The sequence below is a fragment of the Corvus cornix genome, chromosome 7, assembly GCF_000738735.6.
Source record: "Corvus cornix cornix isolate S_Up_H32 chromosome 7, ASM73873v5, whole genome shotgun sequence".
Classification (NCBI taxonomy): domain Eukaryota; kingdom Metazoa; phylum Chordata; class Aves; order Passeriformes; family Corvidae; genus Corvus; species Corvus cornix.
Window position 1 is genome coordinate 3,937,374 of NC_046337.1, and position 12,598 is coordinate 3,949,971.

Consider the following 12,598-nt stretch of genomic DNA (forward strand, 5'->3'; position numbering starts at 1 on the left):
CACACACAGTAAGGCCCCTTGGGTTTTGGAGAGAAAAATGATTCCTGGGAACCTTGTGGTGCATGGGCCCTTTCCCTACATCCCAGATTCTTTCCCTACTTCCTATCCACCACAACAGCATCTCTACTTGCAGAGTAACCCAGGTCCCTGGTTTCACGGGATATAAAATCAACATGGCAGGCCACCCACCAGTGCACCCTATTATAACTGGTACTAATTAGTAGGGAGTTTTGGCAACCTTAGGAGAAAAAAACCAAAAAACCCCTATGGTCTGAATGATGACTAAATTACTTGGAAAATATGAAGTCTGACACTAATTTTTAAAATTATCTGTTTAGAACAACACTTCTTTGCATTAAAAGGAATGGTGCTGCAAGGCAATTTTCTTGCACAAAATGCACCGTTCTAATGTGGGAGACTTCTGGGGTGAAAAACCTGTTCTTTCTGACCAGCATCAGCTGCAGAAATTAAATCAGTTAAATAGCTGACATCATAAAATAAAAAGTCATCTCTTTCCATGTATTTGAGAACAAGATCACAGTTTTACATATTTTGGTAACACTCCCCAAGGCCATTCTTGGTTTCTTCTTAGCTCAAGAAAACTTCAATTAGAACATGAGTTGAAACCAAACTGGATGAGAAGCCACTGAAAAGCTGCGTGACCAAGACAACCACTCTCTGAACTTTGGAAATTGAGCCTGGCAGTTTGAGCCCAATTTTCAGTGAGATCAGTGTCTACAGCTCAAAAAGCATAACAGAGAATTACCATTTGTCCTTGTAGTGCAAGCAGAAGCAATTAGGATTAGACATAAAAACCAAATTCCTGCTACCAAGTCTCAAGGGGCAGTCTCCCCAGTTTTAAATTAAAGAGGAAGTTACTAAAATGCTTTGATTGGAATATACCTGTCCTTTATATACTTGTACTGCTAAAAAATAGAAGCAGTGATGCAGCAGTACCAAGTCTAAAACTGGATATTTTTTGTAACCCCTAAATTGTAGGCGAGGTAAATACAAATGAATCTGAGCTGTCTGACTATTTCATTAAAGGTTATCAGAACAGGAGGGGGTGGGCTGCTAACACCTCAGTTGCTCATCTTCTGTGTTAAACTGGAGGAGTTGTAAGGCATCATTAAAAAATCTCCTTTGTTTGGATTTGGCACTGGCAATAGTCAATAATGTAAAAGCACTATAAAATTATAAAATCGTTAAACTTTGCAAGAACTTTATAAACACACTTGCAGATATTGCACATATCTTTGTGCTCTGCAGTCAAACTGGACAATGAAACGACCACCTGTTAACTGCTAACAATGTGTCATTACCAGTTCTCATGCCTTTTTAAAGCAATTTTGGCTCTAGCTGCCGATAATTCTGGCTACGATACTTGTGTGAACATTAAGGGCACAGAAAGCCAAAGGCAGAAAACTGACAATACAGTTTGTGCTTAGACTACTAATAAGTAAGTGAATAATATGATTTTTCTAATTCCACATAATTGCTTGATCTCAAGGGGCCAAAAAAAAAAAGTTCTGAATACATATTTTAGAAGCAATCCAATCTACAGTATTTAAATGCAAGCTTCGATTCAGTGAGATTTCACAGCAGATATTTTCACATTTTTTTAATAGTTTAAATAGCCTTTAACAAAACGGAGGTTATTCAGGATTCTCTAAGGTTTGAAAAGAAACATAGACTAAGTCTCTGTCACTGCTCATAGTCACTTTTTCTGTTTTGTCTGACAAATTATCATTTAAAGATATGTGAGAAGTCTAAATAAATAAATAAAAATTCCTTGAGTGCTGAGACAGTTTATGGGCATTTTGCTATTAACTACAATAAGAACAGAATCAGACCCTCAGAACTCACTATGTTCTTCTCAGTCTTATTTTTCTTCCTCTGAGAAATGCAACCTAACACCCAGTGCAAAGATATTGGGACAATATTTCACAAGCCACTTTCAGGCTACTTTATATTTTATAACACAAAGGAAAAAAAAAAAACAACAAAACCACAAAACCCTTAAAAATAAAAAAAAAAGAAACAAATCTCCAAGATAATAAGAAAACAAACCCAAAAATCCTGTGGTCTGCAAAAAGAGACTATTTAATGAGTCTCTATTTGAGTGTACGCGCATGCATGTGTGCATATACTTATGATTGTGTGGATAATTATCATTAAAAGTAGCTATGTTGGGTCTTTTTAATGCAGCCCTTTTCTTAACATCTCAGGCTTTGATCCCGCACTGAAATGCGTGCAGGCAAATTCCTACACAACAGTTTGGTACCTAAATGTATCTTGAACCAGGCTGGCAGTCTGGGGCTGTCACGGTGCTGACATCGGGACCAGGATGTGAATCTCCCACCAAACAAAGAAGGAAAACAAAAATTCAGGGGAGAGGGTGAAGTCAAAAAAAAATGTTGAGTGAGGGATTCAGGGTCAGCACCATCTCCTGCGGCTGCTGCCCACGATCTCACGAGCATCTCAGCTGGAAAGTCTTTTCAGTGGAGTAAAGAACACCCTTGCTGGTTTTAGATCACTTTCTTTTCTAATCACACTGACAAAAATCAACGCCGAACGATGGAATTTATCTTCTATAAAATTATAGATACATCACTGATTGTTGGCTGCAGAGGATATGTCAATTCTTTCAGCAATTCAGTGTATAAATACACAACAGACAAAATTACTCTGGCAATTTGAGGTATTTTACTAAAATGGAAACAAAGCTACTGCAACAGACCATTAACATAGGGCTCATGTTGCTTATTTTTAAAAATAAATGGCTTAAATAAATGTCTTTGCTCCTAAACAAATTTATTTTGCTTAGGAGAGAGTGTCACCCTTTAAAAGTGTGGAGCTAGTAACTGTCTTTACTTAAATGCAAGTTATGTATATCAGTGCAGAACATATTCAGCTTTAAAATTCTCAGTGATCTTCCTTACATTCTGTATGTAATAAAAATTATCTTGCCCTGTAATGGCATAGTTATTTAAAAAGGAAAGAAAAAATAAAAAGGAAAGAAAAATGAGGAAAGAAAAAAGCCTTACTTAAAGATTTTCTGTGTTCAGGCTTTGGCTCTTTGGATTCAGTGTCTAAGTTATGCAGTAATTCGATGCTGGAGGATCTTCTGAGTTTGAACTCCAAATTTCTCGATGTAATTCTCTGTTCTTTTGGCTGGGAAAAGAATATATATATATGTATATACATATGTGTATGCTTTTAATAAAATTATTATTTGTAAGAATGAAGCAAGAGATTCCAGAATGCCAGTACAGAAGCTAACAGACACACACAGAGCAAGTGTGCAGGGAGTATATAATTTAAGGAAAGTGTAATGCAAAATTTGTCATATGGCAAAGCATTTATGGCCCTGACAGACTGATCTTAATTTCTGAGATAAATTCCCATTTAAGTGAGGAAAACAAAAGGCCTGCTTCTTTAGGCTTTAGGGACCAAAATTATTTCCACATTGCAGGCTACTTTCAAATGCTGGCAAAGAGGAAGGGTGTTTAAATTGTCTTTCTGGTTTAGATAGTTACAGTAAATATTCTTGCAAACACAATTACTTCAAACATCATTGCAAATTTGGGGTTGAATTCTGCTGGTTTAAGCTTAAGAAGTAGTCGGGGGGCTTTTCTCTTATTCTAATTCACTGGCAGACAAAGTGAAAATGAGGAGGGAAAAGAAGCAAAAAAAAAGGAATGAAAAAAAGGAGATGCTGTTTTGGCTGAAGCCACATCTCTTCCTGTGGCATTTGGTCAGGTGAGATTCAGCCATCGCAACAGCCTGGAAAGCTGCCAGGCTTTTCACACTCATTCAGAGTTTCAGAACTGAAATAGCTGACAGGGATGGAGTGGCCAGGAGTGGTGTGTGGTGACGTCCTGTCCTGCGCACTCGGACCTTGGCCAGGACCAGCCAACCACGGGCCGGTTGTGCCTCACCAGCTGCTTTTGCTGTGGCTCTCTGCATGCTCAGGGCTGCTGATGCCACAATACCACTTTAGCTACACTAAAAGTACATATATATAATCAGGCCTATTAGATATTTAGTTGAATAATATGCCAAAAAATATTTTTTTTCTGAGTCTCCATGGAAAACTCCACCCCAAAATCTTTAGTTGGATATCAATATCCTCACACACCCAATGAAATGCACAACATGAAGACATACATCATCAGATCAAACTTTCCTTGGCTGATTATAGCCTCAGGGTAATAGAATGTTTGTAGCTCTTTAAGGAAACAGTAGCTGTGTTCAAATTAACCCTTTCAAAGAGGCTGCAAATTCCACTGCACTGAAACCTCTGAAAAATGCAAGAAATGGGGATATTTTTCTCTCACCAGATTCTGCAGTGAACAAGGAAAGTCAGTGCCCTCAAAAAAAAAAAAGAAAATATTCTTGGATCAGGCAGGGATAGGAGGAAGACATTTGGAATTTGTACTGAGAGTGGCAAAAAAGAAAGAAAAAGCTACAGCTGAAGCTGGTTTTGTAATTAAAAACTGTTTTAATAAAACGCAACCCTGCTTACTTCTAGTAGAAAACCCCCAGCCTTCCTGGGAGAATACCAGCAATCAGTTACAAAGGAATATTATTTGCTAGTGTTATTCTTGTGAATAAGTAATACAAAAATTCATAAAAGGCTCAAATGTATTAATAGTTCTATTGAAGATTATATACTGTAGGCTGCATAAACAGAAAATGCAAAAATTCATTAGTTATTAAGTGCTTGTGTGCTTTTACAACCCTCAGCAAGCCAGCGTCCTTGTTATTTCAGAGAAATAAATGTAGCGTTCCGTTTCGAGGCAAGAATCAAATGACATTTTTGTGCAGCAACCTTGTTTATCTGACATTTTTTAGTAGATTTGCATACATATTTTTATATCCTTCAGAGAAAGGAATGTCTAGCTAGCCGCTGACTGCCTAAAACCTGTAGAGATGCCTGAGCAAATGAAGTTGGAATTGCTACATCTTAATTAATAAAGGTAACAGCCAAAACAAATACATACCAATCTGTCAATTGCATTTTTGATAGCGTGGAACCAATCCAATATGAGAAAGTCGATATCCGACTGGAGGAGGAACTCATTTCCTGACACTGTTGTGATCTGGGGAGGACATGGGCACACACAGGTGAGTAAAGCACGCACCAGGCAGATGATTTTCCTCTGCTTTCCCTCCCATGCCCCCCAAATGCTTTTCCTTTTGGCCGAGAATTATCTGCTGGAGTGCCGAGTTACTGAGGAGTTCTGAACCTCTGTCTGAAAACAGTTTTGAATATGTCACAACAAATGAGATATTGTCTCAGCAGTGCAACCACCGAACACAAATAGTGCAGAAATAATGGGAATGTGACAAAAGTTAAGAAAAGCCAGGAAACTCTGTGTAACAAGACACACTTCAAGTGAAATCAAAGCACCCTGAAAAGAAGTGAATGCAATAGGAGAATTATTTCCTGTCATTTGCAGTTTGTATTTCTATTTTGGTAGTATTGTTTTTGTGTCTGGTACCTCCATTCTCGAATTTGCACATTTATTATTTATCTATGATTCCACTGCCCACTTCCAAACATTTTGGTAAAATTAATAATGTCACTCTTTCACATTAAAAAAAAGAAATTACCATCAAAGATGGCTGCAGCAGAGTAATTAGGAGCCCATTTATCATGAAAAAAAATCCCCAGTTTGTCTGAATAGAAGTCGATTTACATTTTTGACCCACTCACTGGGAATATTTATCAAAAGAATGTTCAATCCCCTGATAATCTTGTTTCACTGCCTAACCTAATATTTGGTGGAAAGATGTATGTATATGCTGTTGGTCTGAACTTCTGTAAACCACTGGGATAATAATGATACATAATTTTTTATTTTACATATATCTCTCTATATATACATATATTTCACCAGAGGAAATCTCTAGGTATTTCACACAGCAGGTTGAAGCAACCATTTCACAGATGGCAAACCTGAGGCCCAGAGCTGTGCAGTGCTTTGTCCCAGGATTATTCCATAGATTCCTGGTGCACAAGGCCATGGAGCATCACCTGGGCACAACAGCCTTCTGTGTTTGCAGACAAGGGAACCAAGAGCTACATCACCAGCACATTTTGGAACGGGAAGGAGCTCGTTCTGCCCATGCTCCAAAACAGCTCAGCTCCTACCATCTCTGGAACCTAAGCTTTTTTTGGTTTTTTGGGGTTTTTTTCTGTTGTTAAAAGCTGCTTTTGCGAAATTCAGTGGCATCCACACGTGGAAATGAAACACTTGGGTATCAGTGTATTGGGGATGCAGGTTTAGTCTGCATCTTGGGATGTTCAGTGGAACATGGGATTATTCAGCACCAAAACCTTTTCAGGTATTTTTAGGGGAATGGCTGAGCACAGTGGACAATAGAGATTTCCTTCTGACCAAACTTTGAGAAAAAGCAAAGCAAAGCAGTTACGACCAGGCACAGCTTGTTTATGTAAATACATGGACATGAAGTGCTACTGTGTCATTGCACCTATCCCATGTCAAGAGTTTTTACTGAAGCAAAAAAGAAACAGCAGATCCTCACCAGCCTGGGTACTCCCAGCATCTTCCTTAAAATTGAAATACTACCAGGGGAAAAAAAACCCAAACCAAAAAAACAACAGCTTAATGTTGCATTAATTGTCCTATAACCCTCCCTTTATTGAGGAAATGCCTGTAAGGAAGGTTTCCAAAGTCATCAGCGTTAAGGAAAATCCCGTCAGTGCAGCTCCAGCGGAGACATCCTGTGAGAGTGCTGCGGAGAATGTGGGAACGGTCCCCTGGTGTGGGCTCGGGGCTGCCCGGCTGCAGATGTTCATCCCATCCCCTCCGCACCCATCACGAGCCAACTCCAGCCACTCCACTGCTCCCCGAGCATGAGGGAGAGTTATTTACTGGGGAAATCTCAATTCCCTCATTAGTCCATGGCCGTAATGTTAATCACCACTACACATTCACCCTTCCCTTCACCAAAAGGAAATAAAAAGCCCAAATTCAGCTTAAGGTGAGCAGTAGAAAGAGCTGACCTCCAGTTCTGTGCCCGGCTCACATGGCAGGGCTTGGGTTCAAAATTCATGATATGAGATCACAATTTATTAATGTATACATGCAGATATGAATTAGACTAAACACAGGCAACAATTCAATCTAATGCCTCTCTCCCAGTATAAACAAATCATTATTAAAATTATAAAATGGAATAACATTTTCAAAGTAAGAGCAACATATGTAATTAGATTTACTGTATTTTGAAGGCTTAAAAAGGACACAACATAGTTCAGCCTTCCGTTCAGTAAATTCAGGCTTTATTAAAATACAAGTATTCAGCACTGCATAAATATTTGCACTGTATGATATGCAAAAGAGATACTCCATTGCTAACAAGACCAAAGCAAAATACATGTTGAAAGTTTCTTTGTCTTGAATGTGTTATTTTGATAATCATATATTATCAGTGTTTTATGAGCAAATCTGTAAAAACAGATCATAGAATGGAGGGAAGAGAATTCATTTAAAATATACTTTCTGTAAGATATAGTTCAAGTCCTTTTCTTTCTTTCCTCGGACTAATCTTCAGAGTAACAAGACAGTTTCAAGAAGACTGCTACTGCTCTCTACAGTTTAAATGCATCCACTCCTTAATTACAGTCAGTAATTGACTTTGTTCTGCTCCATTCCAGTCATTCACAGGCAAGCAGTTCCAAAGGCTTTGGCTGGTAAATCCCATTTAATGTGCAGGTTTTCTATCCCACTTTTATATATTACCTCCTTAGGATTTCTGATAAATGGCTCTTGGAAAGGATTGCTAAACCATATTTGCACTTTGAACAATCAAATTTTCAACACCCTTGGGAAAAGACATCAGTAAAGAATGCTGGTTTTGACTAAACCTTGTGATTGAACAATTTGTGATCACAGCCCTAAATGATGTATAACTAACAACAAGCAGAAATTGTTCAATATTAAAGCCTGTTAACACACCGTCCCTGTGTCAGGCACTGCTAAAATAAACAGAGGGGCCGGGGAAACAAACGAAAGACAAATCTGGGGGAAAAAAAGAAAATGAAGTGTTCTATCCAGAGCTGCCAGACTCCATTGTGCCAGGTACTTCACTTATTTAAATACCTCCCGAAATCCCTCTCTCTGTGCCATCATTTTTGCAAAGGCTACAGTCTGGAATTAGCACTACCTTACCAGGCAGAATGATGCTGCTGCTGTCAGCAATAAACACCCACGAGGACTGACAACTGGCATTAACCCTCTGGTTTGCCATGCCCTTCTGGTTGGGGATAGGAGAGCCAGGGCACCTGGATTCCCTCTTTCTTGCTACAGCACCATGGAAAAAATTACGTCAAAGGCTGAATCCACTCACATGGCAGCTTTGCAGAGAGCTGTAGCTCAGTCCTGCTGTTAAGCATTGATCCTCAGAAAATATCAGCTCGCCACAGGTAAATGTGTGCTAAATTCAATGCACTGCTGGGCTGCCAACACAGTGTGGGAAGTGGGGAGGGAGGCAGGTGTGAAGCACTTCCTGATATTCTATTTGTGGCTTATTAAGGGTTTCTCTCGTCACCTTATAAAGCTGCAAATGGAGGGTTGAGCTTCTTTTGCATGACACCGTAATGATGCACCAAGGTGGTGTTCAACAGGATCCTATGTCATTAAACAGAAATGTACCCTTTTAGCTATATAAGATGCAGGACAGTGTGTCTAATTAATGCCATTACCATTTTATAATATATAAATATTCCTTGGAGGCTAGTCAGGATCAACAGATTTAAAAAATTCTACGAATTATGTTATTTTTCATGTGCTAGGTTGTGCTCTGGGATATACTGCTGTGCCAGGACTTCCAAACCCTTACAGATCACCCCTCAGAACTCAGTGTCTCAGACATTTTCCTTCCACAGTTTGTCCATGCCAACTGAAAACAGGAGGTAAAAGAGCCGTGGAATAAGATAAGGGTCTTCTGTCTGTAGTTTTCCTGCAAAGTTTGGTCCAGGAACCACTGCACTGCTGTGAAAAACATCTCCTTCCTGGTATCCCTCTAGTTTGTTACCAAGATACACTTCTACAGATGTTCTTGCATTTATTTTAGCTGTATAACAGGGATGGAGGCAATTTCAGCAATCCTACTGATAGACACTCTGTGGAGATATGGGAAAGGGCGACAAATGCACACAGCAAAACAAAAATCCAAACCCATCTTATTGATTCACCCACTTCAAAGTGTACTTATGCATCTCTGGTGGCCAGAACTATTATTTGTAGTGATTAACTATTTTCAGACAATGCCAGGACAAACCTTAGTATAGGAAGTGAAGAATTCTGTGGGGAAGGAGAAATGCAGCAAAAAACTTTGGTGTGTACCGTGCAACAAGCAAAAAGGAGCAAAGTGAGCAGCCTGAGAAGTGTATGGCTCATGTATCGCTCATATATGGACACCAAAAAACCATGTCACAGTTCTTAATTCAGCCAAATACTGAAACAAGCCATTGTTCAACTCCCCCTGAAACTAGGACATCCAGAAAAATTGCTGGAGTATCAAGGTGAAGCTTCATATAACCAGCTCCAAAGGTTCAGGGATGGATTATTGGATGCTTTTGGACCGTGGAAACTTCAGCAGTTGCTAATCCAGTGCAAGATTCAGTGCAGAAAACCGAAATTTTTATGCCACCTGGGATTCACACAGCTTGTGGTGAACACTAAGTGATTTAAACTTGGATTGACAGATACCTCTGCGTGCAGAAATTCAATAAAATGTGTTCCTCTTGTTGCAGTGTGCATTGGGATTGCTGCCCTTGATATGTGTAGGAAAAAAAGGAAATGTGAGTCGCTGGAGCATTTCTAGCTCCAAAGTTAACACTCTTCCCTCTTCCCACTGCTCTCTTCATCTCACCTTGCTCTCTCACAAAGTGGTGGGGTTTTTTCTGATCATGTTAGTCAACCTGATTCCCCATAATGAAGAGAAATCTGGATTTTTCTCTCTATTTTCCTAAGAGATTTTTAAGGATGGGATCTATCCATGCAACTCAGGACACCCCATTTGCCATCCGCATGGCAGCCACCAGGGCTGGGCCAGGGAAGTTGTGGAAAGAATCAAGAAGAAATGAAAAAAAATTAAAAGAAAAAAAAAAGAAATAATATTAGGAATTTTCTGTCTCTAAAGATTCATTTAAAAAAATCATTAGAATATAATATACTTGAGAATAAATGCATAAACCATAGATACTCCTGTGTCCACACCCCCAGCAGAAGTAGAATTAATTAAAGTTGGGAGACACTATGCTCCTTAGTGGTTTAATTAGCTGGATTTGAATTAAACTGGGACAGAGCTATGCAAGTTTTTAAAAACATGTCAAAAGTCTAACCGCATTTCTGGAAGTTGATCCTAAATTCTTTCTCACAGATAATTCAGTCTCTTGGCCATGTTTATGCTGAATGAGTGAGCAGCCGAGAGGATAAATATCTCTCTGTGCTGTACCATAGTGAGCTGAGTCTAATATTAAAAAATGGAAACAAAAGAAAACAAAAGGCTCAGTATTGAGCTGCGTTATATTTGTGCAGCATCACGTATCCATTCCATGATCCAGCCTATCAAACAGAGGTAGTCATGGTTATGCTGATAGTTAAATTACTTAAAGGACTCTAAGATGTTTATGACTACCAAAGAAATTTCATTATCAAGCAGATTGTCTGCCTCATATTACAGTCTGGTTTCACCCATCTCGCAGTCCTTTGGATGTCGAGCAAAGTTAACATTGAAGTGATGGGGAAATATCAGCTTGAGAGAAAAGGTCTTCAACCAATCTTTCAAAAAAAATGATATTTGTTAAAAAATTTGGTGAGAAAGTATCTGCCTTGTGTTCCCAATGTTGCTAGATGTTAAGTAAATATATGCTGATTGCAAAAAAGTTGCTTTGGCAACTCTCTTATTAAAATGCATTTGTAACCCCCATCTGTCATGAAAGTTTTGAAAAGTTTGTTTACTTTGGAGAGCCGCCTTATCCAGGGTTACCCCGGCATACAATGATAGCAGTCTTCAGAAGTTGTGTGAGGAACAAGCCACTAGGGATCCATTTTTGTTTTAATTGGCACACACAAACACTTTTCTGGTCTGTCAAAAAGATCAAGCTAATATGCATGGCGGGTGTTATATTCTCAGCTTTTGGGAGCAGTAAAGCTCCCTTTATTTAAGCAATTTAAATGATAGACTGCAAAAACTTTGCAAGTCAGAAAAATGTTTTATACTTTCTTTGGGAATATTTGTTTTAGGCAACAGAAAATGTTCTACATATCTAAAGATGTTGAACCTTATGTTTTAATTACCCTGTTTTTTTCTGACTCTGTAAAAATTACTGTGAAAACCAAGGATTGCAAAGAGGCAACAAACAGATCCTGTGTTTTCACAACTTCTGCAATATTAGAATTTGTAAGACTGAATACTGCCAGATGTTTGTAGGATATGTCCTCAGTTGTGTTGTGGTGTGACTGATTTGCACATCCACTCTGTGGGAACCTTTGAGGGGTCATCATATCAATGCAACCTCCTCATATGCAATGAGTTGCTTCTTAGTGAAAATAAACTGTTGCTGGCATTATACAAATCAATGGCTCCAAAATGGATTGAACTGTCTCAGAATTGGGGGTCAAACTTATAAGAAATAATAAATTTTTAAATAAAACTATATTGTACCAGCGGAGTCGAAATAATTTTTTTTCTGGTAAATTTCTGGGACTGAATCCTTCAACACAATTTAGTAATAAAATAATGAACTCTGGGACTGTTAAGAAGAAGGAAAAACCTTTGAGCCTCAAGTTTCCCTTCTGCTGTGCCATAAACTCATATTATATACCAGTTTCTCTTGAAAAATTGCATTAATACTAACTAGATGAGAATCTTCTCTCTGCATTATAAAACAAAATTTTCCTTTACTTCCTGCCTGTGATGAATCTCAGATGCAGAAGAACTGATTTTTTATCACTTGTAAGGAAAATATTGAACCAAGAGGAGGTTACAATTGAAGCTGATTAAGCCCTGAGAGACCAAAACTCCTTCTTGGATTGGAAGTGGAGCTCGGGCTGGGGGTCCAAGAGCTTCTCTGGAGGGAAAGAAAGGTCCAGGGGTACTGGGATGCTGTCACTGATTTCAAGGAACAACTTGTCATTCTCCTTTTTCCACCCACCAGTCCGGATCTGGTTTTTACTGCCTTGGAGGAGTGTGAGAAGAAAGAACTTGCTGTTTGAGCAAAGGGGAAGGTAAGAAAGAGCAAATACTCTCTGCTAAACATCCAGGGAACGTCCTAGGGAGTATTTCCTGATGATCTGCTACACTGGTATTATGCCCTGTGAGAGACTGTTGGAACACTGGGATCAACCTCTGAAAAACAGGGGTTTCCTTCAGAGGATAAAGAGCAAAAGGGAAAATGTGAGACAGGAAGCAGATGACCCTTCTGGATACCAGCCACTTGTGTGCAGCCTGCCGTGTCCCCCCTGCCTGTGCTGCCCTCTGCTCCAGCCCCACGGACGCGCTGCCTTGGCTGCGGAGCAGGAGGCATGGAATTCTGGCAGCCTTTAAGCCAAAGTCG

At 39.2% G+C, this 12,598-nt stretch overlaps 1 protein-coding gene across 2 annotated transcripts in view; it reads right to left on the reverse strand.

Moving 5' to 3' along the window:
- Positions 1-12,598, reverse strand: part of ARHGAP15 (Rho GTPase activating protein 15) — a 321,119-nt gene that overhangs the window by 154,546 nt on the left and 153,975 nt on the right. For both annotated transcript variants that reach the window (XM_019290635.3, XM_019290634.3), the window contains exons 8-9: positions 5,007-5,105; positions 3,048-3,174 (exon numbers count right to left, since the gene is read on the reverse strand). In XM_019290635.3, the coding sequence (XP_019146180.2) occupies positions 3,048-3,174; positions 5,007-5,105 (226 nt within the window). The remainder of the gene's footprint in view (positions 1-3,047; positions 3,175-5,006; positions 5,106-12,598) is intronic.